The 27,314-nt window shown below is 42.9% G+C and overlaps 1 protein-coding gene across 1 annotated transcript in view; it reads right to left on the bottom strand.

Moving 5' to 3' along the window:
• Positions 1-23,860, bottom strand: part of Acat1 (acetyl-CoA acetyltransferase 1) — a 29,780-nt gene extending 5,920 nt beyond the window's left edge. Inside the window, exons 1-9 of the mRNA XM_075965906.1 lie at positions 23,706-23,860; positions 14,410-14,457; positions 12,223-12,340; positions 11,637-11,732; positions 11,339-11,439; positions 7,992-8,135; positions 7,185-7,335; positions 3,941-4,036; positions 2,040-2,153 (exon numbers count right to left, since the gene is read on the bottom strand). Of these exons, the coding sequence (XP_075822021.1) occupies positions 2,040-2,153; positions 3,941-4,036; positions 7,185-7,335; positions 7,992-8,135; positions 11,339-11,439; positions 11,637-11,732; positions 12,223-12,340; positions 14,410-14,457; positions 23,706-23,768 (931 nt within the window). The 5' untranslated portion in view covers positions 23,769-23,860. The remainder of the gene's footprint in view (positions 1-2,039; positions 2,154-3,940; positions 4,037-7,184; positions 7,336-7,991; positions 8,136-11,338; positions 11,440-11,636; positions 11,733-12,222; positions 12,341-14,409; positions 14,458-23,705) is intronic.
• Between the last annotated feature and the right edge of the window lie 3,454 nt (positions 23,861-27,314).

Raw genomic sequence — 27,314 nt, 5'->3', positions numbered from 1 at the left:
CTACTTCAGAATGAATTTTGCTACTGTTCTGAATCGTAATGTGTCTGCTATGTGACCCCTGTGAGGGGTGTGTTTGGATCACAGGATGAGAACTGCTGGTCTGGGAGCAGTTGCAAGCATATGCAGTTCTACTAGAGGACCAGAGTTCAGTTCTCAGCACCCACACCAGTCATCTCACAACTGTCTCTAGCCCCTAGTGGGCAATGCTGGCACATGAGAAGTGAAAGTGAAGCATGCCCCCGGCGATGCTGAAGCACGCATGGGCAGGCCATTTATATTGGGTTTCATGGTCTAAGTTGATGAGGACAACTGACCAGGTCTCTTCCTCAAGGAACAGGTTCCACCAAGAAACAAACTTGGATCGCTAGATTAGGAGTCCAGAGCATTAACCATTACACCCCAAGAGCTGGCGCATCAGGGGTAGAGCTCATAAGGCTGTTAGTACCACAAATATAAGTTAGTCATGACAAGCTAAGAATAAAATAGTAAATGTATTATAAAGTAAATTCTATTTACAGAGAAGACACCGTAAACAAACTGCACTTTCACTTCTTGGCTGCCTAGACCCCAAATAATCACAAAGATAACAGAAGCTATTAATTACAACACTGTTTGGCTGATGGCTCAGGCATATTTCTAGCTAGCTCTTACATCTTAAATGAACCCATTTCTATTAGTCTATGTATTGCCATGTGGCCCTGGCATTACCTCATTTTCTGCATACATACCTTTTTCCCTCACTGCCTGGCTGCCTGACTCCACCTACTTTTTTTTCTTTAACCAATAAAAGCAACACATACAGAAGGACATCCCACATCTAGACACAACAGATTTTAAAGGTAAAAATAAGGGCTGACATGATGTCTCACTCAGTAAAACACTCACTGTACAAAGTATACAGACCTGAGTTCAATCTCTGCATCCCAAGTAAAGGTAGAAGGAGAAAACCAACTCCACAGAGTTGTCTTCTGACCTCCACACCTCATACATGCAGACATTGAATAAGGTTTCTCTTTGTAATAGCCTTAGCTGTCCTGTTCTACAAAGGAACTCACTTTGTAGACCAGGCTGGCCTCAAACTCAGAGAAATCCGCCTCTGCTTCCTGAGTGCTGGGATGTGCCACCATGCCTGGAATGGGTTTTTGTTTGTTTATTTTTAAATAATACTCTTTTTTTAAAAAATTGGGGCGGGGTATTTGTGTGAGAGTGGGCATATGCATGGCATGGCATCTGTGGAGGTCAGAGGTGGGAATGAGTTCTCTTCCTTCTACCATATGAGTTTCAGGGCTCCAACTCAGGTTATGAGACTTGGCAAGAAGCACCTTTTACCCACCAAAGTACTGCCAAAACCTTAAATCATTAAATTATTATATATTAACAAAAATATTAAAGGAACTTCTACATCAATCAAAATAGAAAGCCAAGTCCACTATTCTGTGTTACCAAGGTGATATCCTGTTCTCAGAACTAAAGATAGGAAGCAATTGAGAGGAGTGCCCAGGCCTCCAGAAGCAAGAGAATACATGCACACAGAATTTTTTTTTAACTAAATAAGGGAGGGAGGGATGGAGGAAGAGAGAGAGAGAGAGAGAGAGAGAGAGAGAGAGAGAGAGAAATAAAGAAAGAAAAATGGTCAAACCAGGCCTCGTGGCACAAGCCTATAAGGAATGCTGTGCCAGGCAGATAAGATCAAAACCAGCCTGGACTAGACAGAATGAGTTCAAGCCAGCCTGTATGACTAAAGTGAGACCCTCTGAAAAAGAAAGCCTCAAGAAGCAAGCCAGATGCAGTTTTCCTCCATGGCCTCTGCATCATCTCCCACCTCCAGGTTCTGGCTTGAGTTTCTGTCCTGACCTCCTTTGATGATGAACTGTGATGTGGAAGCATAAGCTAAACACATCTTTCCTCCCCAAGTTGCTTTGATCGTGGTGTTTCATCCCAGCAGTACTAGCCCTGACAGACAATGTGTTTACAGTTTACTGCCCTGCATTCCCAATACTAGAAAAAGAGAAAAGGAAAAACAAGGTGAGAGCATCTACCCGCGATTCGTGCTAGTGGCTTCACACTGAGCCTCTTGGCAGCCTCTGCAGTCATGAGAACCACAGCAGCTGCTCCGTCGTTCAGTGTGCTGGCATTGGCAGCTGTTACTGTGCCTGAAATCAACAAAACGTAAAGTCACACATTCTTCTGAGTCCATCCTCTTCTCTCCCACAAATACCCACAGAGCACTGTCTGCCTTGTCAAATATATAGACAAGTTATAGACAGGCCTGGAGGTAATTTCTGCCCTGGGGAAACATGCGCAGAGCTGGCTCTACAGGGAATGTCTGCTGTTCACTGTGTATGGTGGGGACTTGGTGCATGTCTGCAGCAGTGGAGGCCCTGGTACGGGACTAACTCTCATGTTTCTTCTCAGCATCCGCACAGCATCCGCACGGCAGACACTATGTATCCCCAAAGCCATGTCAGAATCAGGTGTTCTCTACAGTCACTTGAAGTTGAATACTAAAATCACTCAGCTATATACTTGAATTCATTTTGTGTACCATGAAGCTATTTAATATTGACAATGGAAACCCTGCATTAGTCTATTTATTTATTTATTTCTGATTTTTCTTTTCTTTTTTTTTTTTTTTTTTTTGGTTTTTCGAGACAGGGTTTCTCTGTAGCTTTGGAGCATGTCCTGGAACTCCCTTGGTAGACCAGGCTGGCCTCGAACTCACAGAGATCCGCCTGCCTCTGCCTCCCAAGTGCTGGGATTACAGGAGTGCGCCACCACCGCCCGGCTATTTATTTCTGATTTTTCAAGACAGGGTTTTTCTGTGTAACAGCCCTAGTTGTCCAGGAACTCACAGAAATCCTCGGGCCTACACCTCCCAAGCGCTGGAATTAAAGGTATGTGCCACCATGCCTGGCTTATTTTGTTTTCTTTTAATTTTGGTTTTTCAAGACAGAATTCTTCTGTGAGTAGCCCTGCCTGACTGTTCTGGAACTTGCTCTGTAGACCAGGTTGGCTTCGATCTCATCTCTCTCTGCCCTTTTCTTTTTCTTTCTTTTTTTTTTTTTTGAAACAATCTTGCTATGGAACCTTGACTGCTTTGGAACTCATAGAAATCCACCTGCCTCTTCCTCCCAAGAGATCAATGACCATGTCCAGTTTAACATGTATTTTGTTTTTTATTTATTTATTTATTTTATTTATTTATTTATTTATTTATTTATTTTTTGGTTTTTCAAGACAGGGTTTCTCTGTGGTTTTGGAGCCTGTCCTGGAACTAGTTCTTATAGACAAGGCTGGTCTCGAACTCACAGAGATCCGCCTGCCTCTGCCTCCCAAGTGCTGGGATTAAAGGCATGCGCCACCACCGCCCGGCTAGTATATATTTATATATTTAGTATACCAGTGAACACAGCCATCAGCAGAAGCCTCAAGGAATGTATTATGTAAATTTGTATTTTTCAGTTCACAAACTATGGAGATACCTGCCTCTGAAAATTCAATTCTCCAGCCATGTTATATAATCCCCTCTCCCATGCTAGGACTTAATATATTAAAGGTATGAACTGTTAAACAAATTTAAATATACCTTGAATTTTTATTATTTGGCTAATTTTATTTGAATACAGTATCTATACATGTTAAGTAACATCTAGATGTTTTCTACAGTTACTTTGTTTAAATTGTTAGGCAAGGGCTAATTAAATTGTTTGGCAGTTAGCACTAGCTTCTCTTCTAGAGGAACCCAGATGGCAGCTCACAACTGTAACTCCAGTCCCAGGGATTTATAGGTCATCTTCTAACCCCAAGGACACCAGGTACAAAGTGGTGCATAGACACACATGCAGGTCAAACACACAGAAAAAAAAATCTTTAAAAAATGTTAGGCAAATTCAATAATAAACATTGCATATTAACTCATGTCTGATTTCTTAGTACTCACCATTTTCTTTCTGGAACACAGTCTTCAGCTTTGGCACTTTACTGAAGTCAACACGCTTGTACTCTTCATCTTCTTTCACCACCACATCTGGTTTACCTAAAATTGAGATGCTAAGTAATCACGCAGTCCGGACAACAAATGGCCCCTCGGGGAGAAACTGCTAAACATGGTACTTCGGATGTACTTTAAGCCATTCCAAACAAGTGTCCACCTAGAAGTGAAGCCTACATCCACAACCCATTATTCCACTCACCCTCATTTTTGAGATATGATCTCTCTATGTAGTCCTGGTGGTCTTGAAGCTCAGTTTGTGGACCAAGCTGGCCTCAAATGCACATACATCCTCCTGCCTGTGCCTGCACTCCCCGTCTCCCAGCCCTGTCTATGATCACAGACCTCACTGTACTTCAAGGGTAGAGCCCAGCCAGTGCTGCGTGATAAAGCGTTCCTATCACCCACGCACACAGATCACTGGGAAGTGATCCAAACCAAGTAATAAGTCTGTACCATGGATTTGTTGGACTGCTTTCTTTGACTCAGAGCTCTAGAGGTGGATGCCATTCATCCTTCATTTCTAGATGTTGACTTCTAATATAAATCCCTTTTTAAAAGTACTTTTTACGGTCAGTGAGGTGGCTCAGCAGACAGAGTGCTCACCATACAAGCTTGACAATCTGAGTTCAATGCCCAGAAACCATGTAAATGTAGCAAAAACCAAAACTGATTATACAAATTGTCCTCTGACTTCCACATACAGGCCATGGAGCACACGTGTACACATACATATGCACACTAATAATAAGTGTAAGCGGGGCTGGATAGACAGCTCAGCAGTGAAGAGCATACACTATTGTTCCAGAGGACTCAAGTTTGATTCTCAGCACCCACGTGAGGCAACTCACAACCTCCTGTTTCTCCAGCTTGAGGGGCATCTTCAGGATCCTGTACTTATGTGTATATAAATCACACACAATATAGTAAGAATAAAATCTTTTTAAGAATAAATGTAAGAGCCGGGCGGTGGTGGCGCAGGCCTTTAATCCCAGCACTCGGGAGGCAGAGGCAGGCGGATCTCTGTGAGTTCGAGACCAGCCTGGTCTACAAGAGCTAGTGCCAGGACAGACTCCAAAACCATAGAGAAGCCCTGTCTCGAAAAACCAAAAAAAAAAAAAAAAGAATAAATGTAAGGCCAGACAGTGGGGGCACACCCCTTTAATCCCAGCACTTGGGAGGAAGGGACAGGCAGATCTCTCTGAGTTCAAGGCCAGCCTGGTCTACAGAGGGAGTTCCAGAACAGGCTCCAGAAACAGGTTTCTCTGTGTCGAGAAACTGAAAGAAAAGAAAAAAGAAGAATAAATTTAAAATGTATCTGCTATATGTCACTTACATGATAAAGAATTCTTTTTGTTTTGTTTGTTTGAGACAGGGTTTTTCTGTGTAGCTTTTGGAGCCTGTCCTGGAACTAGCACTTGTAGACCAGGCTGGCCTCAAACTCACAGAGATCCACCTGCCTCTGCCTCCCGAGTACTGGGATTAAAGGCGTGCGCCACCACCGCCCGGCTGAGAAAGAATTCTAATAAATACATTTTCTCAAAAACAGTAAGTACACCAGCTTTCTTTGTTTTTTAATATTTATTTATTTATTATGTATACAATATTCTTTCTGCATGTATGCCTGAAGGCCAGAAGAAGGCACCAGACCTCATTACAGATGGTTGTGAGCCACCATGTGGTTGTTGAGAATTGAACTCAGGACCTTTGGAAAAGCAGGCAATGCTCTTAACCGCTGAGCCATCTCTCCAGCCCCCCCTTTTTTAATATTTATTTATTTATTATGTATACAATATTCACCAGCTTTCTACTAAGCCTGATGCCCTCCCCTGAACCCCTGGAACATACATGGGGGAGAAGAGAACCAACGCCTGCAGCTACACCACAGCATGCACATGCCACATAAGCACAAGACCAAAGAAATAAATTTAAAAATACTTTATAAAATAGTAAGCTTAGTGCACTGTATACTTGGATGACCTGTAACCCTCCCCTGTCTTAACTTAAGCAGAACTGTTAACATGTTCAGCTCGAATGAACAAAGATAACACTCATTTAAAATGGAAACATCAGTTCTACAACACGGAAAATCTATTAAAAGTAAAAGCTAGCTGGATGGTGGTGGCGCATGCCTTTAATCCCAGCACTGAGAAGGCTGAGGCAGGCAGATTTCTGTGAGTTCCAGGACAGTCAGGACTACACAGAGAAACCCTTTCTTGAAAAACAAAACAAATAAACAAATAATTTGTAATAGCCAGAACCTGGAAACAACCTAGATGCCCTTCAATGGAAGAATGGATGAAGAAAGTATGGAATATATACATATTAGAGTACTACTCAGCAGTAAAAAACAAGGACTTCTTGAATTTTGCATGCAAATGGATGGAAATAGAAAACACTATCCTGAGTGAGGTAAGCCAGACTCAAAAAGAGGAACATGGGATGTACTCACTCATATTTGGTTTCTAGCCATAAATAAAGGACATTGAACCTATAATTAGTGATCCTAGAGAAGCTAAATAAGGAGAACCCAAAGAAAAACATATAGACATCCTCCTGAATATTAACCTTCATCAGGTGAGGAAAGGAGACAGAGACCCACATTGGAGCACCAGACTGAAATCCCAAGGTCCAAATCAGGAGCAGAAGGAGAGAGAGCACGAGCAAGGAACTCAGGACCGCAAGGGGTGCACCCACACACTGAGACAATGGGGATGTTCTATTGGGAACTCACCAAGGTCAGCTGGCCTGGGTCTGAAAAAGCCTGGGATAAAACCAGATTCGCTGACATAGCGGACAATGAGGACTACTGAGAACTCAAGAACAATGGCAATGGGTTTTTGATCCTACTGCACGTACTGTCTTTGTGGGAGCCTAGGCAGTTTGGATGCTCACCTTACTAGACCTGGATGGAGGTGGGTAGTCCTTGGACTTCCCACAGGGCAGGGAACCCTGATTGCTCTTTGGGCTGACAAGGGAGGGGGACTTGACTGGGGGAGGGGGAGGGAAATGGGAGGCAGTGGCGGGGAAGAGACAGAAATCTTTAATAAATAAATAAAATAAAAATTAAATTAAAAACAACAACAAAAAAAACAAATAAACAAATAAAAACCCAAACAAAAAAAGTAAAATGTAACAAAGAAAAGACAAATGTCTATAAACTTGAAATTTACTTTGGAAATGCCTCCTCTACCTTTTATTGAGACTGTGACAGGAGTGATTTCATTTCCAAACTTCCCTGCATCCCAGGCTTCTTTACTCCTGGTGTAAGAGCTGATGGCATAAGTATCCTGTTCGCCTCGTGCAATGTTCAGCTTCTTCGCAGTGTTCTCAGCACAGTTACCCTGGGAAAGGAGGAAAAATTACCTTTGCGTAACTCAGTGTTAAGGCTTCAATTCCATTTCTCTAATTCCCTTCCTCTATTCTAGGTGATGTTCCCTCGTGGCTTGTCTTCTAATTTGCAGGAAAGAAACAATTGCCATTTTAGGAGGAAATACCTCAATCAAGTATGGGGCAGCTTTTTAATAGGTGATCCACGCTAAAGAAGTGGACATAGCAAAATACTTTTATAAAGTGAATGACTAAAACATTTATAGAACCCACCATAAAAGTATTAAAAATACATGTGTTATGAAAAGTCAAGGATTATGTATTAAACGGCACTCCCTATTAAAACAGCATTTGGTGGGCGGTGGTGGCGCATGCCTTTAATCCCAGCACTCGGGAGGCAGAGGCAGGCGGATCTCTGTGAGTTTGATACCAGCCTGGTCTACAAGAGCTAGTTCCAGAACAGGCTCCAAAACCACAGAGAAACCCTGTCTCGAAAAACAAACAAACAAAAAAACAGCATTTGGGGGCTGGAAAGACCTCAGCAACTGGGAGCACAGACTTCTTGCAGAGAACTCCAGTTAGATTCTTCTCGATTCCAGCTCCCGGGGATTGACACCTTTTGGCTTCTATGAGTACCAACACATGCACATTTCTTAAAAGTAGCACTTACCATATGAATTTTATTGTAGACATCAGTTAGCCCATCTTTCACAATCAGGTCTTCCAGTTTTACCCCGCCATACGGTGTTGCTCCTCTGCTCATCACATATGGGACATTTGACATGCTCTCCATCCCACCTGCCACCATCACATCCTGCTCAGAGCACAGCAAGCCTAGGTCAGTTCAGAGCTGCAGGCTGCTGCACTCTACACACACAGCTGCCAGCAGTATGGCTTTACTAACCACGGTTACATGGTGAATGCCCTCTTCATGACTCGCTCCCATTAGAAAATAGTGGTTTAAAATATTCAGTGACAATTACATTAAAGTTAGATTACATCTATAATCCTAGCACTTGGAAAGCTCAGGCAGGAGGAGCAGGCGTTCAAGTTCATTTTCAGGTACTTAGTGAGGCTGAGGCCAGCCTGGGCTAAATGAGACACTCTCTCAGAAAACACAAAGCAAACAAAGAAAAAGATAAGAATCAGTCAAAGATTTGACTACACTTAACTTTTGGAAGATGGACCTGGTAAGTTTTGAAAAGCATTTGGCAACTTCCAAAAATTTAAATCCTTTCACTCAGTAATTCTTTAGGACTTGTTTTTAATATTTTTAAGATTTATTTGTTTATTATATATACAGTGTTCTGACTACATGTGTCCTTGCAGTCTAGAAGAGGGCATCAGATCTCATTATAAATGCTTGTGAGGGGCTGGAGAGATGGCTAGTGGTTAAGAGCACTAACTGCTCTTCCAGAGGTCGTGAGTTCAATTCCCAGCAACCACATGGTGGCTTACAACCATCTATAATGAGATCTGGTGTCCTCTTCTGGGGTGCAGGTATGCATGCAGGCAGAACACTGTATACATAATAAATAAATTTAAAAAAATAAAAAAAATAGCTTTAAAATAAATAAATAAATAAATGCCTGTGAGCCACCATACGGGTGCTGAGAATTGAATTTAGGACCCCTGGAACAACAGCCAATGCTCTTAACCTCTGACCCATCTCTCCAGCCCTATTTTCAGTATTTTTCAAAGTTGTCTTGTTCACTGTTCTAGTTTCATAAATCCTAAGTACTCAGTAGAAAATAGTCAGATTTAGTAACAAGTCTTCCACATATCTACCTACCCAAAGTTTCTCCACTTTTAAGTAGCAGAGTATCCAAAGTGGTAGGACAGGATGGGGGTAGAGGGCAGGGCCTTCTATAACTGTGAAGTTTCTAGGGTGTGCACAAGCTGTTTGTGTGATATGGTCCCTGCCACAATACCTCAGACCTCAGTGCACCCTTTTCTTCTTTGAAAGAGAACACAGAGGTATGGTTTGGTTTTTTCGTTTCCATTATCTCTGTTATGTATATGAGTGTTGTGGTTAAGATGCATTACATTTGTTTATGCTGTGGAACATTTGTTTAATGATGCAAAGATGTGTTACATTCTTTTATGTTGTGTTTGTTTAACTCTGTAAAGTGGTGTTACTTTGCCTGTCTAACACCTGATTGATCTAATAAAGAGCTGAATGGCCAGTAGCTAAGCAGGAAAGAAACAGGCAGAGACAGGTAGAGAGAAAGAAACAGGTAGAGAGAATAAATAGGAGGAGAAATCTAGGCTGGGGGAGAGGAAGAAGAGGGAGGAACAAGAAAAGAAGGAGGAGAGCCAGCCACAGAGTAAGAAGGTAAGACAGAAAATATAGAAAGGTAAAAAGTCCAGAGGCAAAACATAGTTAAAGAGAAATGGGATAATTTAAGTTAGAAAAGCTGACAAGAAACAAGACAAGCTAATTCTGGGCATTCATAAGTAAGAATAAGTCTCCATGTATTCATCTGGGAGCTGGGTAGAATAAAAAAGAAAACCCAAGGGGGCTGGAGAGATGGCTCAGTGGTTAAGAGCATTGCCTGTTCTTCCAAAGGTCCTGAGTTCGATTCCCAGCAACCACATGGTGGCTCACAACCATCTGTAATGAGATCTGGTACCCTCTTCTGGCTAGCTGTATACATAGTAAATAAATAAATAAATAAATATTTTAAAAAAAAAGAAAAGAAAACCCAATTACATATGAGTTTTTGGCCTGCATGTGTGTCTGTGCATCATGCCTGATACCCTAGAACTGGAGTAGAAATGACTGTGAGCCACTGTCTGGGTGCTGGCAACTGAACACAGGTCCTCTGAAGGGTTCTCACCATTGAGCCATTTCTCTGGCCCCATAAGTATGTTTTTTACATATGTGAGAAATAATATAAAAACATGTCATGCTGACCTTTAGCCTGGTTGTGACATACAATGGCAAGCTAGAATGTCTAGAAATAAATTCTAATAAAGACGTGTGTTTCCCTGTGACTCTGCATCTGTGGCTACTTCAGTATCCATCCATCTGAGAACTGATGAAGGGTTAGTTCTTAAGCCCAGACACAGCTTCTGAATGCCACGGCTCGCACTGAGCAGCCTCTCTTCTCAGTCTTAGACAAAGATAAGATTTCAAGCAACAGGTCTCAAACTTAAATCCTCCTTCTTCTGCCTCACAATGCTAGAACGGGGCATGTGTTTAACAGAAGAGAATCTCAGGGCTGGAGTTCAGTTTCTAACACTCACATCAGGCAGCTTACACCCACCTCTAACTCCAGGGGATCCAGCACTGTATTCAGACCCCTACAGGTCTGTTCATGTGGCATTCACTCACACACACACACATATAAGTGAAAAATAAATCTTTTTAAAACAAAGGGGGCTGGAGAGATGGCCAATGGTTAGAAGGAATTACTGGCCTTCCAAAGACCCAGGTTCAATTCCCAGCACCCACATAGTAGTCCAGCACCATTCAACAGGATATCCAATACTCTCTTCTGACCTCCATGGGCCCCAGACAAGTATGAGGCACACAAACATACATGCAAGCAGAACACTAACACACATAAAGGAAATAAATCTTTTAAAAGGGAGTGGAAGGTAGGCTAGAAATGTGGCCCAGCAGTAAAGAGCATATGTTGTTCTCCACAGGACCTGAGTTTTATACTGTATACCCAGAGTGGCTCATAACTGTCTCTAACTCCCGTTCCAGGGGTCCAGTGCCCTCTTCTGGCCTCTGAACGCCAGGCACACATGTGGTTCACAGACATACAGGTAAAACACTCATATGCATGCAGTAGAAATAATGAATCTCACCAACACAGCATAAATGTGCTGAGATATTTGGTGTTTTCTAGGATTTGAAATTATTTTAAGTGACAGATAAAACAAGTGCTTCTTTTTTAAATTTTTTTATTGTTTTTATTAAGCTATACATTTCTCTCTGCTCCCCTCCCCTTCTACTCTCTCCCGTGCCCCCCACGATCCCAATCTATTAAAACAGATGTCTCTTACCTGATGTCCGCACATAAGATTTTGGGAGGCCATCATGATGGCTTTCATTCCTGACGCGCAGACCTTGTTTACCGTGGTGCATGGAGTGGAAATGGGTAAACCTAACGCCAACAATAAATCATACTTTTGAAAAAAAAAGAAAGTCATTTTTCAAATATAATTGTATAATTAAAATAGAGCATGTGACCATAATCTACAAATGTTCATTTCTATAAGAATCATTCATTTACTCGTTTAGCTGAAATGGCCTTGACATTTTCAAGAATATTAAGTATAACAGCAAACGTGTTTGTCATACCTGCACCCAATGCCGCTTGCCTTGTGGGGGCCTGCCCTTCACCCCCTTGGATGACATTGCCCATGTAGACTTCCTTCACTTCTTCTTTGGGAATCCCTTTTAAAAACAGCAGAAAGGAATGTCCTGGATTTACTCAATTTCTTTTTTAGGATTTTACTTATGTTATTTTATGTATACAGGTGTTTCCCCTGTATGGATGTCTGTGTGCCATGTGCATGCAGGACCCAGGGAGGCCAGAAAAGGGCACAGGATCATCCAGAACTGGAGTTGCCGACAGCTGTGAGCTGCCATGTGGGTGCTGGAAACTGAACCCAAGTCCTCAGGAAGAATAGCCAGTGCTCTTAGTCACTGAACCTTCTCTCCTAATATTCAATTTAATAATTAAGATTACCAAGCAAATTACATGACATGGAGCAGGAAGGATTTCTCTTTCCTGTTAGTTTTGAGTTTCATTCCTATTAAGTTCAAGGGAATTTAGATATGCAGGAACCACGTAATTTCTAAGTTATATATACAGTAAATGCAAAACAGTTATGTATCCCCCAATCATTTGGCCCCCTCAACTCCAAACAATGCAACCACTGACCTGCCTTTTCAATAGCTCCCTGAATTGCAATAGAACCAAGCTTAGTGGCTGGCTGAGAGGCAAGGCTGCCCAGGAAGGATCCAATAGGAGTTCTTATAGCACTTACTATAACCACTTCCTGGCAAGGCAGAAAAAGGTAAAAATTAGCATAGGCATATTCAAATCCTGTTTCATTTATTAAACATTCATACTCGGACCACTTATGAATAGTTAGCAAGGATTAAAATAATATTTGAGCAGCTGGAAAGCACCACGGCACACCACAAAGACAAGACTTGGGTATAGCTCAGGGGTAGAGTGCTTGTCTAGCAGGCACACGGCCCTGGGCTCAATCCACAGTGGCTGGGGGGCAGGATACAGGGGGGGACACAATGAGAGAATGAGCAACGTGGAGGAAGAAATTAAGGCAAATTCTAAAGCAGACATAAAAATCCCTCCCACTTCTCTCTGGAAGGTTTAAGGCCAGAAGCTTAAGTTCCAGTTTTGCTTAGTCAAAGCTTTAAAACCTGGGGCAGTGAGGGTGGCTCAGCAGGTAAAGGACTTTCAATGCTCACCTTATAACCTGCAAGGCTGTCCTCTCACTTCCACATGTATGTACACACGAGAGTGCATGTGTGCATACATACAACACACATGTGTGCATACATACCAACACACATGCACCATGCATGCATAAACCCCAGATAATACAGTTTGCTTTTGTTTTTGATTTTCTTTTCTTTCTTTCTTTGTTTTGTTTCTCTGACATATAACTGGCCAGCATGGAACTTGAAAGATAGTGCTGACTGGCCATGAAATCAGAGTTGCCCCCTCTGCCTCCTCACCATATCTAGCAATAGTAGTTTTAAAACTACTAACTTGAATACTGGGAACTAAATTCAGGTCTTCTAGAAGACCAACAAATGCTCTTTTTTATTTTAATTTTTTTTGTTTTTTTGAGACAGGGTTTCTGTGTTTAACAGCCCTGGCTGTCCTGGAACTCACTCTGTAGGCCAGGCTGGCCTCGAACTCACACAGATCCGCCTGCTTCTGCCTTCCAAATGCTGAGATTAAAGGCGTGCGCCACCACCGCCCAGTCAGAAAATGCTCTTAGCTACTCAGTCATATTTCCAGTGCTATTAATTTTTTTTTGGCTCCCCGTCAGGGAATCGAACCCCGGTCTCCCACATGACAGGCGGGGATACTCACCACTATATTAATGAGGACAGTGCTATTAATTTTTAAATAAAAAATAAACAATGCTAACTAAATGCTCCTTTACTGACAAACACTCTGGGTGAACAATCCAGATGTGTATGCTACCTGGGACAGTACCAATTAGGACACAGCCAGAACCATAATATCCTAAAATATAAAATAAGAAAAGGTAGATGAAAGTCCCCATCAATACTATGAAACACATTTTCCTCACATTTGGATTCTACAATCTCCTACTAAACGTGAGATTTTGAAAAGGATGGAAAAAATTGGTGTCACTTTGGGAACCTGTAGACAAAGGCAGAAGGCAGTAACTAGGGAATGAAGTAGAGACCTTTCTACCCCAAGCAGTCAGCCAGCCCCTCTCTTGTCAAATCCCCCACGTCCACTGCATTGCACCACCCACAATGCAGTGGGGGCTCATCACAATAAAGAAAGACTACTCCACAGGGTTTCTGTTTGTTTGATTGGTTGGTTTTGGTTTTTTTGAGACAGGGTTTCTCTGTAGCTTTGGAGCCTCTCCTGGAACTAGCTCTTGTAGACCAGGCTAATCTTGAACTCACAGAGATCCTCCTGCCTCTGCCTCCAAAGTGCTGGGATTAAAGGGGTGTACCACCACTGCCCAGCTACTCCACAGTTTTAGAGGAATCTGTTTTATAGTGGATTATAGAGAATTACTCACAGACTGAATGAACGTGATAATGCAGGAACTTAGTATGTGCACTGTTAGCTTTCCCTAACTGCATAACCTTGTTAATTGTCAAATACATTCAAGACTGGGAGGAGAGAGCCTGCTTGCAAATACATTCAAGACCTAAATATATGCAAATGTGCTTTGGTTGGTTTGCTGGAGACAGGGCCTCTGGTCTCACCTTCCTGAGAGCTCACGCTGCAAGCATGCGTCACCATGCCTAGCAACATGTGTGTTTCTACTGGCAACATTGCTTTAAGTTCTTGAAACTATATGGTGCTTTTTAAATGTATACTTACATTCAAAGTGGGTTTGGATGCATAACTTCGCTCCAGGCATCTTCCTTCCTGTAAGACAAATATTTATGTTACAATATTTTTAAATTCATCCATTAATTTTGTAATTAGCAATAATAGAATTAAGGTGATTTTATTCATTCTTACACTTTTATTTCCAAGTTTTACACAATCTATATACACCATATTTTTAAATCATAAAGAAAATGGTTACAATAAATATTACTTTTTGATAAGCTGTTCATTAGAAATATAAATTTTAACTTCTGATGAGCTGCCATTTAAAAAATATTCTTAATATTATTTATTTTCATGTGTATGGTTTTTGTCTACATGTATGTTTGTGTACCACCTTCATGCAGTGCCAGTGAAGGACAGAAGGTATCAGAGCCCCTGGGACTGGAGACATAGATAGTTGTGAACTGCCGTAGGGATATTAGGAACTGAACTCAGTTCTTCTGCAAGAACAGCCAGGGCCCTTAACCACTAGGCTATCTTTCCAACCCTTAAAACTGTTTAAGTAAACATAACAACAACAAAGATTCCTAATAATAAGGTAAATACTTACTACAATTTAACGGCTTTGTTTGGTGGGTTTGTTTTGAGGGTGTTGGTTTTGAGACAATCATGGGAACTAGGCTGGCTTTAAACTCACTGTACAGTGAGAGATGACTCTGACTTCTGATTCTCCTTCCTCTCTGCTTCCAAAATGCTGAGATAACAGGCTGAGCTACCACACCTGGGCTTCAGAGATGGGGTCAGACCTAGGGCTTTGTGCACACCACACTATCATACTCTCTCAGACACTCTAGCAGCTGAACTACATCTCTAGTCGTGGGCTACATTTTTGGAAAAGCACCTTCCTATATAGCCCAGGCTGACCTCAAATTCACTGAGACCAGAGTGAACACACTCCTCCCTCCTCCTGCTTCAGCCTCTTGAGTAAAATATAATTTAAGTTCTATCTAAGTTCTCAATTGTGTAATATTAGAGGTCCGCACTTCTTACCGTTTGCATTTTTAGGGGACAGGAGATTGCGGTTCAGGGGCTACTCTTTCAGAGGACCCAGGAGATTGCGGTTCAGAGGCTACTCTTTCAGAGAACCCAGGCTGGGGTCTAGCATGCACACTGGGTGCTTCAGAGCTACCTGACTCTAGTTCCAGGAGATCCAAAATCCTCTTAGGAAGGACTTCCACGGGCACCAGCACATACTCGCTGCCCATATACACATAATAATAATAATAATAATAATAATAATAATAATAATAATAATAATAATAAATTTTCTAAAAAAGACTACTGTATGAAATATCCATTTTAAAAAAATTAAGTAAAACTTGCTATTACTCCCCAAGACCTTCCAGCAAGTGTCTCTTGATTTACACAAGGCAAACAAATGTCATACAATATGGCCTATATTGCCAGATAATTCTTAAGAAGTAAAATAGGGGGCTAGAGTATGAGTCAGTGGCAGAGTGAATGCCTGGCATGTGAGAAGTTCTGGTTGATCCTCAGCACCACACTCAAAGAAACAGAAAGAAAGACATCTAAATTCTTTCCATGCTATTTGTAGAAACAAATGTCAACAAAGGTATTTCTGAAAATGTAGGGCAGAGTTCAAAGCCCTAACTGATCTGAAGCTGGACATGAAGTCAACAAGCCTAATATTCAAAAGCCTAATATTCAGTTATAGCTCATGGAAAGAGCAATAAATAGCCCACAAAAGTCTGGACTTACAGGTGATCCAAGAATTTAGCCTTTCACAGATTAAACAAACACTCTGTCCTAACTGAACACAGATAACTAAAACTTTCAACTGAAAACTTAGAATAAATAAAACATAAGTTTGACAATGGAGTTATAAACAGGAACAGCCATGGAACCAAACTGATTTTCACGGTGTTTGAATGACAGAAGTATGTACAAAGGCAGCCTGACACGGGCATACTTTTTTAGGACAGAAGTGGCTCCACAGCAATGGTTTTCTCAATGAAAGCGTGAGAAAATATGATGGGAAATGCCTCACAATCAACTCTGCGATACAAACAACTTAGTCTAAATTTGATTTTAAAATGTTAACACCACAAAATTTTTTTTTTTTGTTTTTTTGAGACAGGGTTTCTCTGTGGTTTTGGAGCCTGTCCTGGAACTAGCTCTTGTAGACCAGGCTGGCCTCGAACTCACAGAGATTCGCCTGCCTCTGCCTCCCAAGTGCTGGGATTAAAGGTGTGCGCCACCACCGCCCGGCAACACCACAAAATTTCAATGTGTCTTTTGCTTTGAAGAGGTTTTCACAGTCTTTGTGTCGTGGGGAGATGACCAACACGCACAAGACGATTTGATCCTTCCTTGTCAACAAAGCACTTACGCTCATTCCCCCTAAAGAAGGCATTTTGAGAGTGGTCACCATGGACCTTCGGCTGCAAGGCAAGCTTGTAAAGAAGAAATGTTGAAATTGCCTGGACATATTCCTTAGAGTTTGATAAGAACTACGAGAACAGTACCATAAGTAAGCTACTCCTGGGGTTCAAAGGAGAAAGATTCCTTGGTTTGAGCTAGGGCTCCATTGAAAAGCATGTTTCATCCTACTGTTTAAATCTGATAGGAACACAATACATAGATAGCATTAGTTGCTATCAAATTGATCTGTGTTTATTCCAACTCTGAAATAAAACAGCTACTATCTCTATCCTTTTTTTAAAAAATTATTTTAGATAAGGTCTTACTATCTATATAGCCCAGGTAAGAACTAAAATTAAGATCCCCCTACTTCAGACCCTCAAGTTCTAGGATTACAGGTGTGATATCAAACCTGGCCGTGTATCTGTACTTCTTAAAGACTGTCATTATGTTAGGAAATGTTTTACTCTCCTGAGCTTTACACGACCCTTAAGTGACAGTACACTCAGCCATGACCAATAAACAAATCTGTGCTCAAGTAGTCAAGGCCCAAGTGCATCTGCTTCATGGCTGTCCTCCACAAACACACCCTCTACATATGGGAAATCAGTTATTTCTATGTAATCACACTGTCTGCAATACAACTCTGAATGAAAATTCTGGTATGGTAAAGATGCTAGTCATTGCTACCACCCACACTCTTCCTCTCTAAGGGGCAACCTTAAGTCCCTCCAAGACAACTCCATCCCCAGCTCTGAACAGAGCTGATGGCACCAAGAATGGACCAGACTTACCTGGCTGGCACCCTGAGAGCCTGGCCAGTTGGCAATGGGTATTAATTCAGCTGAGGGGCTGAAGGCAGTCAGACCTCAGCCAGCTAACACCACATAAAAGAAGAGGCTGGATCCCAGAGAGAAAAGCCACAGGAAGTAGAGAATGAAAGGAAAAGTACAAGCATACTCGAAAAATGGGGGCTTGGCGCTCTGCAAGAGGCAGGGGATTCCATGGTCAGCGAGTTTCTACTTAGGGTCTAACAAAGCCAACTGCACCCGTTTCCTGTCCTTGAATGTCCAAGAATTTGTGTATTCTATCCTTCAAACGGTTGTGACAAACTTAGTGACAGAGTGTGTGCTTGGTATGTGGAAGCCCTGGTTCTAATCCCAGTACCACCCCCCTTAGCTACTGTAAAGCGGGGTTGTGCCCATTTTACTCGGTCTTTTCTTGCAAGTGTCTAGTCCATTTTCACTGATGGTCCCTGTGTGTCCACTGTGGCTCTTGCACCACATGCATGCTTTCCTATTGTGCATCCTTTCTTCCTCTTCCTTCTGGATCATTCCATACGCATGTAATTACACTCTTGTCCGACTCCTGTAGCCTAAAAATTTAAATAAACATATCCCTAGCCCACATTACAGTGAACTCTGACATTACCCATACTGCTTGCAATGTCTCCTTACCCTTGGTTCCTGTTATCTTTGCCAGTTTACCACTGTTGGCTCTGAGCAAAGTCAACACTGTCTGTGGAGCAAAATCAAATAACACTTCAGAGACTTTGCACAGCAGCCTTGTGAGACCCAGACACGGCTGGCTATAGCTATCAATCCTGATATGCCTCCACATGACAGCTGTCCTGTTTAGTAAGTGGCTGTCCATATGCACATGCAAATTTGTTTTATGAAACACTTGCGTACAGTAATAAGTGTGAACTCCAGTCACCATTCTTGGTATGCAGCAGAAAATAATGGTATACCTTATGCACTATCACTATCCATACTTTTATCTATACTAAATAGATAATTGTATCTATTTAGAAAAAATAAATGTTTAACTACAATCTTTTCAACCTCAGCAACACTGGACTCTCCTTCCTTCTTTGGGAAATACCAGCCTGTTTTTATTGAGTACTTCACAGTAAATCATGTGGGCTAACTTTATTTGGGGTTTTTCTTTTGTTTGTGGCAGGGCCTCACTTTGTAGCCTTGGCTGGATTGAAACTCACTATGTGGCCCAGGTTGAATTCGAATTTAAGTGACTCTGCCTCCTGAATGTTGGGATTAAAGGTGTATGTCACCATGTGCAGCTTCTTTTTTTTTAAGTTAGACATTGTGTGTCTGTGCGCACACACATGCGCACACAAACACACTGTGCACGCAGTTATCATGGCACACATGTGAAAGTCATCGGGAGTTACCTGACTGAGGTTGGGTCTCTGGTTTCTGCCGCTGTGGCTAACCCAAGAACTGGTGATTCTCCTATCTGCATCTCCCATTTCACTGAGGGAGGGCTGGGATTACAGATGTGCACCACCACATCCAGCATTTGATATTTATTTATTTATTATGTATAGAATATTCCATCAATGTGTATGCCTGCAGGCCAGAAGAGGGCACCAGACCCCATTACAGGTGGTTGTGAGCCACCACGTGGTTGCTGGGAATTGAACTCAGGACCTTTGGAAGAGCAGGCAATGCTCTTAACCGCTGAGCCATCTCTCCAGCCCCCCCCCTCCCAATCCAGCATTTGAGTCCAGGGATCTCAACTAAGGTTGCCACTTTCACCCACTGAGCCATCTCTCTGACCCAGCTGGTTTATTTTTATTCTTCATATCTAAGCACAAATGACAAGCCCTACATGATCTTCTTTAATTACTTTTAAAAGTTGGGCCACCAAGGATAATAGCACACATGTTATTCCAGCACTAGGAAAGCAGAGGTGGGAGGATCCTGAGTCCAAAGCTAGCTGGGCTCTATAGTAAGCTCTAGCATAGCTTAAGTTACAATCAGAACCTGTGTCTAGATAATTGATATAACAAAGTTGACCTCTATTTGTTAACTCTTTCTTATGTTGACATCATCATGTATTGAACATTGTTATCATCCCTTGGTTCTCCCCCAAACAAAATGCAATCACCCTGAGACCAGGACTGTGGCTCCTCTTCAACAATACATCCCAGCATCAAAATTCTGAAGAATGAATGACCGAATTCAGTGTGCTGGAACATGCCTGAGATCCCAGGACTTGGGAAGCCAGGGCAGAGAAAGTACAAGACGGAGGTCAGCATGGGCTACATAGTGGGACTGTCTCAAAATTAATTACAATTGAAGAAGCATGAACACTACGTAATAAACATGTACTAAATTAATAAAACCAGTTCAGGCAAGCATAGCTCAGCCTCACAGCCAACCCAGGAACCCTACTCAACCAGACCCCCCAGAGGAGGGACTTCCATCTTGCTTCCACAGTAACCTACACACATTCTTCTTCTCTTTGTGTGGTGTATATGGGTGGGTGGCTATGCATGTGTGTGCATGTATTTTGACTGTGTTTTATGTGCACAGCACGCATGCCTGGTGCCCAGGAAATCGGAAGGTGTCAGATACCCTGGAACAGAAGTTACAGATGGTTGTTAGCTACCATATCAGTGCTGGAAACCAAACTGATCCTCCACAAAAGCTGTCATTGCTCTTAACCACTGAGCCATCTCTCTAGACCCTTTAAAACCTTTTTTAGATTTATTTTATTTGATCTGTGCACATTCTTACTGCTCCTCCATGATATAACTTGAACTTGAGATGGCCCTACTGTCTTCCCACTATATGGTGAGTTACAAGACTTGATTTTGTTTACTTCTTATCTCCGTGAGGGCTACAGGTGCTAAACAAGACCACAACAAAGATTGATGTTTACTAACAAGGCTGAAAAACAAAATCCCAGTAATGCCTTAAGAAAGAAGCAAAACCAAGAGCCAGGAGTGATTGCAGCCTTACAGGCTGGAAATGGAACTCAGGTAGAACAGAGAGCAAGGCTGGGAGTAGAGCTCAGTGGGAGAAGCTTGCTGAGGCCCTAATATCAGTTCTCGGGCTAAGGGGAAAAAAGGAGCATGCAGAAGTAGCACGGTCTGTGAGCTGACACTGCAGATGGAGATAGAGACACGGGAAAGGTTGGATTCTGCCCATGCCACCCTCAGACACTCACAGATGGCTTTGCTACCAACACCATAGCCAGTGCATAAAGACCTGAACGTAGGGGACTGGAGAGATGGCTCAGTGGCTGCTCTTTCAGAGGTCCTGAGTTCAATTCCCAGCAACCACATGGTGGTTCACAACCATTTGTAATGAGATCTGGTGGCCTCTCTTGGCCTGCAGGCAGACATGCAGGCAGAACACTGTATAAATAACAAATAAATCTTAAAAACAAAACCAAAACAAAAGAGCTGAATGTGGCTGTGTATAAAGAGGGCAGGCAACAGCTTGTGTGGCTGCTGTCAGGGTACGGAAGAGCTGGATCTTCCACAGGATCTGGAATACCTTTAACGTCAGGAGTAGCCACGGGAACTGCAGGTCTCCTTTCACGGACAGCAATTTGAACCCTGGCCGACCCAGCATCTGAAGTCATGAAGTCAGCCAAGGGCAAGTCCTGTCAAGTCCTCTAGAGCCTCTACTCTTGGCATCTGACTACTAAATCTCTACCTTACTAACGTAATAACAGGTCCCAGGAACCTCTTCCCAAAGCACTGCTTCGCTTATTGACCAGTGGTTATCTGCTTCTCTGGTCAAGCCTGTCAACAGTGACACTAATTTTTTTATTGTCCCTTTGTAGGTATAGGTATAACCGGAGACACAAAAAAATTTACAGGTAAATCCTGTACATTAAAGTAAGTGTAAAACCCTGCCCAGTATGTTAGGCATGGAGGCACATTTCTGTAATCTCAGTGCTTAAGAAATGGAGGAAAAAGGACCAGAAGTTCAAGGCCAGCATGGGTTACAGGAGACTGGTGTTAAAAAAAGACAGACAGACAAAGTCCCATAAAAGTTTGTTGATTCGTGTGTATTTGAAAGCAAAGGTTATAAAGAGCCCATGTAATGGGTAAAAGGTCAGATTCCATTCTACAACACAGCACACACAGCCTATTGAAAATTCTTTTCAGACAAGGATTTCTGTGGTTAAATAAATGGTTGCTCAATTTAATTGAAGTGGCATCCACTAGGTCATTTCTAGAGTTTAACAAAGTGAACTGGACTGGAGAACTTGGATGGGATCCCAAACACGTGGCAGCACCTGACTGCTAATCCTAGTACTCAGGACGTGAGGCAGGAAGAGTGTGTATTGTAGAGACCATGGGAAGCCCATGGCATGCGCTACATAATCTACAGGTAGTAAAAGGAGCCCGGACCACAGGATAGCAATCAGTGCTGGAAAGACACACTTAGGTCAGTAAGACCCAGAGCTGCAGAATATAGAGAAGACCCCAAAGCCGGGACTAATGGGAGACTCAGTGACCCTTAAAATGCATTCGATCCTATGCAGCAATCCTTCCTTCAAACTCCTATTCTATACTTCGATCATTCTGATGGCACTATTCTGAGACAAACTGTCACTATGCAGCCCAGGATGGTCTCAAATACACAATCCCTCTGCCTCGGCTTTTTCCACGAGGACTCTGCCGCCCTAGCACAGGTTTACCATTCTCATGCAGAATGTACTTGCTCTTGGTGATGGACACTTTTGTTCCGCTTTGACACACCTCAAGTACCTGGCTCATCTAACTCATCAAGGCAACATTATTCGGAATCTCAGTTAACCGGACTTCTCTGTAATTTCTCTAGCCACCCCCAAAGACACTAACAAACTAATCAAGAACTCCCGGGCATGATAGCCTGCTCTTTCAATCCCAGGTAATCCAGAGGCTGAAACGGGGAGTGGGGGGGGGGGGGTTTCAAAGTCAGTTTGACCTACACAGTAAACCCAAGTGGGAAGAGAGAAAAGAGGAGGGGAAGGAAGGAGAAAAGATAGGAGAAGGGGAAGAGGAAAAGGCAGCATTAGGAGGAAAAACACCAGTGTCTTTCCTGGGAACATTTATTTTATAGGTGAGGGACTGCCCATCTCTGGAATAGACAATAAACTATCCTTCTGGCTTTCCAATTATCTCAGTCATTCAGGATTTCATTTAACTTTTTTATCTTTCCGAGCTCGGGTATTCCCAAATTGCCGACGTGGGTTGGAACCTTGAGCTCAAGCTCCTCTCACCTCCACCTGTGGAGCGGCTGGCAATGCAGAAACCAGCAAATCCCGTAAGATTAATTTTATAGTTGTTTTCCCTCCGCTCCCACCCTCAGGCCACAGCCCTCGTGCCTGCAGTGTTCTTTGGCAACCTCTCGCAGAGCACTATTGCCAGAACTACCCTGTTCCATGTACCCTGATTGTTACAGAAACAAAAACGGCAACCGTCCAGACCCAACTGCAGGCTCGTAGAACGTAGGTGGATTTCAAAGCTTCCTATTGCAATCAAACTGGAAACGCCAAACTTCACAACTACATTGTGGAGTTTCTCACCCTTTCCTAAAACAGTCAAGCGTTTTCTGGAATGAAACACTGCAAAGTTCTGTCACTATCGTGTTCCCCAAACACAACAACCAGAAAAGAGGCAATCGCTCCAAATATATTTTATTTCTTCTAGTGTCTGAGTAGCCATCTTGTTAGTTTTAAGGAGCGGCTGTATAGTATCTTTTGATTGTCACATAGTGCCTCAGTTCTGATAAGATCAATAATTAAACCAATGATTAGCTACCGGATTTAAAGAAAAAGGGGGTGGGGGAAGGGACAATAAACTCACTCTCCCCAATAAATTCATAAGTATTTATGACTTTAAGGAACGTCTCCGAAACTCCTGGGCCTGTAAAGAGGCTCGACTCTCTGCAGCCTGGGATCGCGCCTGGCCAGGTCCAGGCAGGTGTGACAGCAGCATAGGCGGACCCGGGGACACACACGGCCCCAGGGCACGCGTGGTGAGCGCCGTCGCCCGCGAGCACCCCACCCCGGTGGCTCTGCCCGGGCCTTGACGGAGGGCGGAACCTTGGACGGCCGGCGGCGGGCTCCCCCCTGGAATTGACCCCGCTCACCTGCAGCAGCCCGCGAAGCAGAGACCGGCGGACGCCGCCGCGCAGAGCCGCCAGGGCAGCCATGGTGACGCGAAGGGCTGTCAAGGGCAGAGAAAAGGGCCGCGGCCTCCGCTTTCCACCTCAGATCCAAGACGTCGGGGCGGAAACCGCCCCGACCCTCTCCTCCAATAGCAGTCCGAGGTCGCTGCGCTGGCAGGGATTGGCCCGCAGTCAGGGGGCGGGTCCTGGCGCTGGGCAGAAACCTTCCCGGACAAATTGACTACTGACCAAGACTACTGGCTTGACACCTGGCTGGAGCAGTTTTTGACCTCCGGACGCCGGTGATTTCCCTTACAGCTCAAGACTTTCCATTCACTTAGCTGCACCTGACCGTGTGACTGTGTTTGCCCAGACAATGGATGTTGGTAAATGTTACCAGCAATCCAATTTTATACATATAACACAAATAAACCAATTACGTTAAGAGAGTTTTGAAGTTTTTCGACGGATGCGAAATAAAATGCATGTTACTATCTAAACTTCATTGAATAAGATTAAATCAACTTCTACAACTCTCTGCAGGCTGGGTGTGGTGGCAAACACTCAGGAAAGTGGGTCTGTGAGGTGTTCCAGACCAGCCTGGTCCAAGTGGCGAGTTCCAGAACAACCAGAACAATGATCGGAGAACCTGTCTCAGAAACAAGAAAGGAAAACAAAACAAAAACCCTCCATGTATTAATTGATGTTAGTTAAGTGATAATTATTCTCACATTTGTGGAAGCCATTGCTGACGTTAGAGGTTTGTTTCGCTTGGGGTTTTGTTTGTTTTTAGACAAGGTCTCGCTTGCTATGCAGCTCTGGCTGTAATTCACTATGTAGCCCAGGCTGGCTTTGCCTCCCCGGTGCTAGGATTAAAAGCATGTCACACCATGCCTAGCTCAGACTTTCAGTCTTCAGCTGAGGATAGCAAATCTTTCTGACTTGTAATATTCATTTTCCTTTATGTTAATTTCCACTTAGAAAGTATGACAACATACAACTTGAACAATTTACTTTAAACCAACCTGTTTGGTGTATGTAGTTGTATGCACTGCTGTGAGTCACTCGGATGACTCCTGTGGCTCTCTGCCTTATTTTTGTTTGTTTTGAGACAGGGTTTCTCTGGGTAACAGCTCTGCCTGCTCTGGAACTTGCTTGTAGACAAGGGTGGCCTTGAACTCAGAGATCCCTTGTCCTGTCTGGAGTGCTGGGATTAAAGACGTGACACCACTGCCTTTTTTATTTTTATTTTTTAAAAAATAAAATAAAATAGTGACCTGGAGCTCACTAGAATGACTGACCAATAAGTCGGCCTCCACTCCTTCTCCCCGACCCATCCACAGAACTGGGAATACAATCAAGGGCCAGCATACCTGGCTTTTCACATGGGTGCTGAGGCTCTAAACTCAGATTCTCTTTCTTGTGAAGAAAGCACTTTGCACACACCTCAGCCCTATTGAGGGTAAGGCATAAGTAAGTGTATATGTACACTGCTGCATTTGTGTGCATGCAGGTGCCTGAGGGCAGTAGAGGGCAGCAAAACCCCTGGAACTGAAGTTGCAGGCGCTTGTGAATAGCCTGGTGTGTTTTGGGAACTGAACCCATGTCCTTTGTAAGAGCGTCAAGTATTCTTAATGGCTAAGCCATAATCCCCACTTATTTTGCTTTTTAAACAGAGTCTCAGGTAGTCCAGGAAGGTCTCAAACCCATTTTGTAGATCAAAGATGACTTTGAACTCCTCCACCTACACCTCTGGATTGCTGGGGATACAGGTGGGTATTGAATCTAGGACTTCATATATATAGTCGTCACATAGTTTAGGCAAGTATTGAGCTAAGCTACATCTGCAACCTGTTTTTTGTTATTTTGTTTGGTTGATTTTGGGGTGTGTGTTGTTATGGTCAGAGAAGGGATGGATGTCCCACAGCACACATGTGGAGGTCAGAGGAAAACTTGCTGGAGTAGGCGCTCTCCTTTCATTTCCTTATGACTTCAACCTTGTTATGCTTACATTCTTTTCATTTAGTTTTGGGAGGTCATAGTTGTCTATAAATTTATCTAATTCAAGACTTTCTAATTTGTAACATTTCTTTTCAGCTATAATTTCATTTAGATTTTCTTTTTTGACCAATTCAGCTGGAAAGTTGTCATTCCTGTTCATTTTTCTTTTCATAGAAATAGTGTGTGATTCTTATTTGTTTGCCATTTTTGATTTGTTTTGGGCTGCTTTACTAAGACAAGGCTTTCCTGTGTATCCTTGGTTGGCCTGGAACTCACTGCAGACCAGGCTGGTTTTGAACTTGCAGTGATACCACTACCTTGGCCTCCCCTGTATGGGAATTTTTATTTCTGCCTTGTTCTATTTTTCTGATGGTTTTGATAATGCTATTTTTCTAAGACCTTAAAGTTCATTATTTACTTAAGACCTCTGTGATTAAAAATTTTTTTCATGTGTGTATGAGTGTTTTGCCTGCATGTATATCTATTCACCAAATGCCTTGTGGCTGTGGAGGTCAACAGAGGACATGGGAGCCTTGGAAATCAGCTACAGATGGTTGTGAACCACCAGGTGGGTGCTGAGAATCAGACCCAAGACCTACGGAAAAGCAGCAAATGAGCCACAAGCCCCTCAAAATCTTGTGAATAAAAAAATTAAGCCGGGTGTGGTGGCACACACATTCAATCCCAGCACTCAGGAGGCAGGCAGATCTGAGTTCAAAGCCAGCCTGGTCTAGTGAGTTCAGCAAGGGCTATATAGAAAAGACCCTATCTCACAAAAATAGATTAACTGGTTAATCTAGCCCACTTGACATTACCAGGATTCTGTTGTTGGGAGAAAGGTGTTACCTTTTTAGTCTTTAGAAATGACCTTATGTATAAATAATGGACAGGCCTTCTACCCATAAATTCCGTTTTCCAAAAACGACTAAGTCTGTATTATTACTCTGTGATCATACAGCGCAGTTGTGGAATCCGATGGTAACTTTGCGGCCTAGAGTCCCTGGTCCCACTTCTACGTAAGTTGTGGGAACTGAACACAGGCCATCAGGCTTCACAGCAATGCCTTTGCCCACTGTGCCACCTGGCTAAGCCTTTGGTTTGGAGATGGGGTATTATGCAGCTCCAGCTGGTTTCAAACTCCAGACATAACTAAGAACTCTGAGCTCATCCACTTCTCAAGTACTGGGATTTGGGGAGTGTGCGACTACAGACTCCCCATCTGTTTAAACCTGTGACAGTGACCTGTATTTATTCCTTGCAAATTCTGTCTTTCATAATAGGCATATCTATCCTATGCCCATCCAGCTGTTTCAATGTTGCCTGTCTCTAAGCTCCATTCGGTTGCTATGGTTGTGTTCTCTTAACAAGGAAGATAGCTTCCAATTTAGCTCACTGTGCAGCTGTTTGTTTGGGTGGTGGTGGGGTTCCTTAGGATTAGAATGCTCAGTAGCTCAAAATGCTTGGGAGTTTGCCAAAGCTTTGGAAAGGGCTGGTGAATGAAACGTAATATTTAAGTTTACTTACTAATCCTGTTTTGACTCAGGTAAACCTTCTACTTCTCTGGGTAGAGAATCCCCAAGTCACCCCTAC

Source organism: Microtus pennsylvanicus, chromosome 3, assembly GCF_037038515.1.
Source record: "Microtus pennsylvanicus isolate mMicPen1 chromosome 3, mMicPen1.hap1, whole genome shotgun sequence".
NCBI lineage: Eukaryota > Metazoa > Chordata > Mammalia > Rodentia > Cricetidae > Microtus > Microtus pennsylvanicus.
Note: the sequence above shows the minus strand (reverse complement) of the source record. Positions and strands in the feature narration are given on the sequence as shown.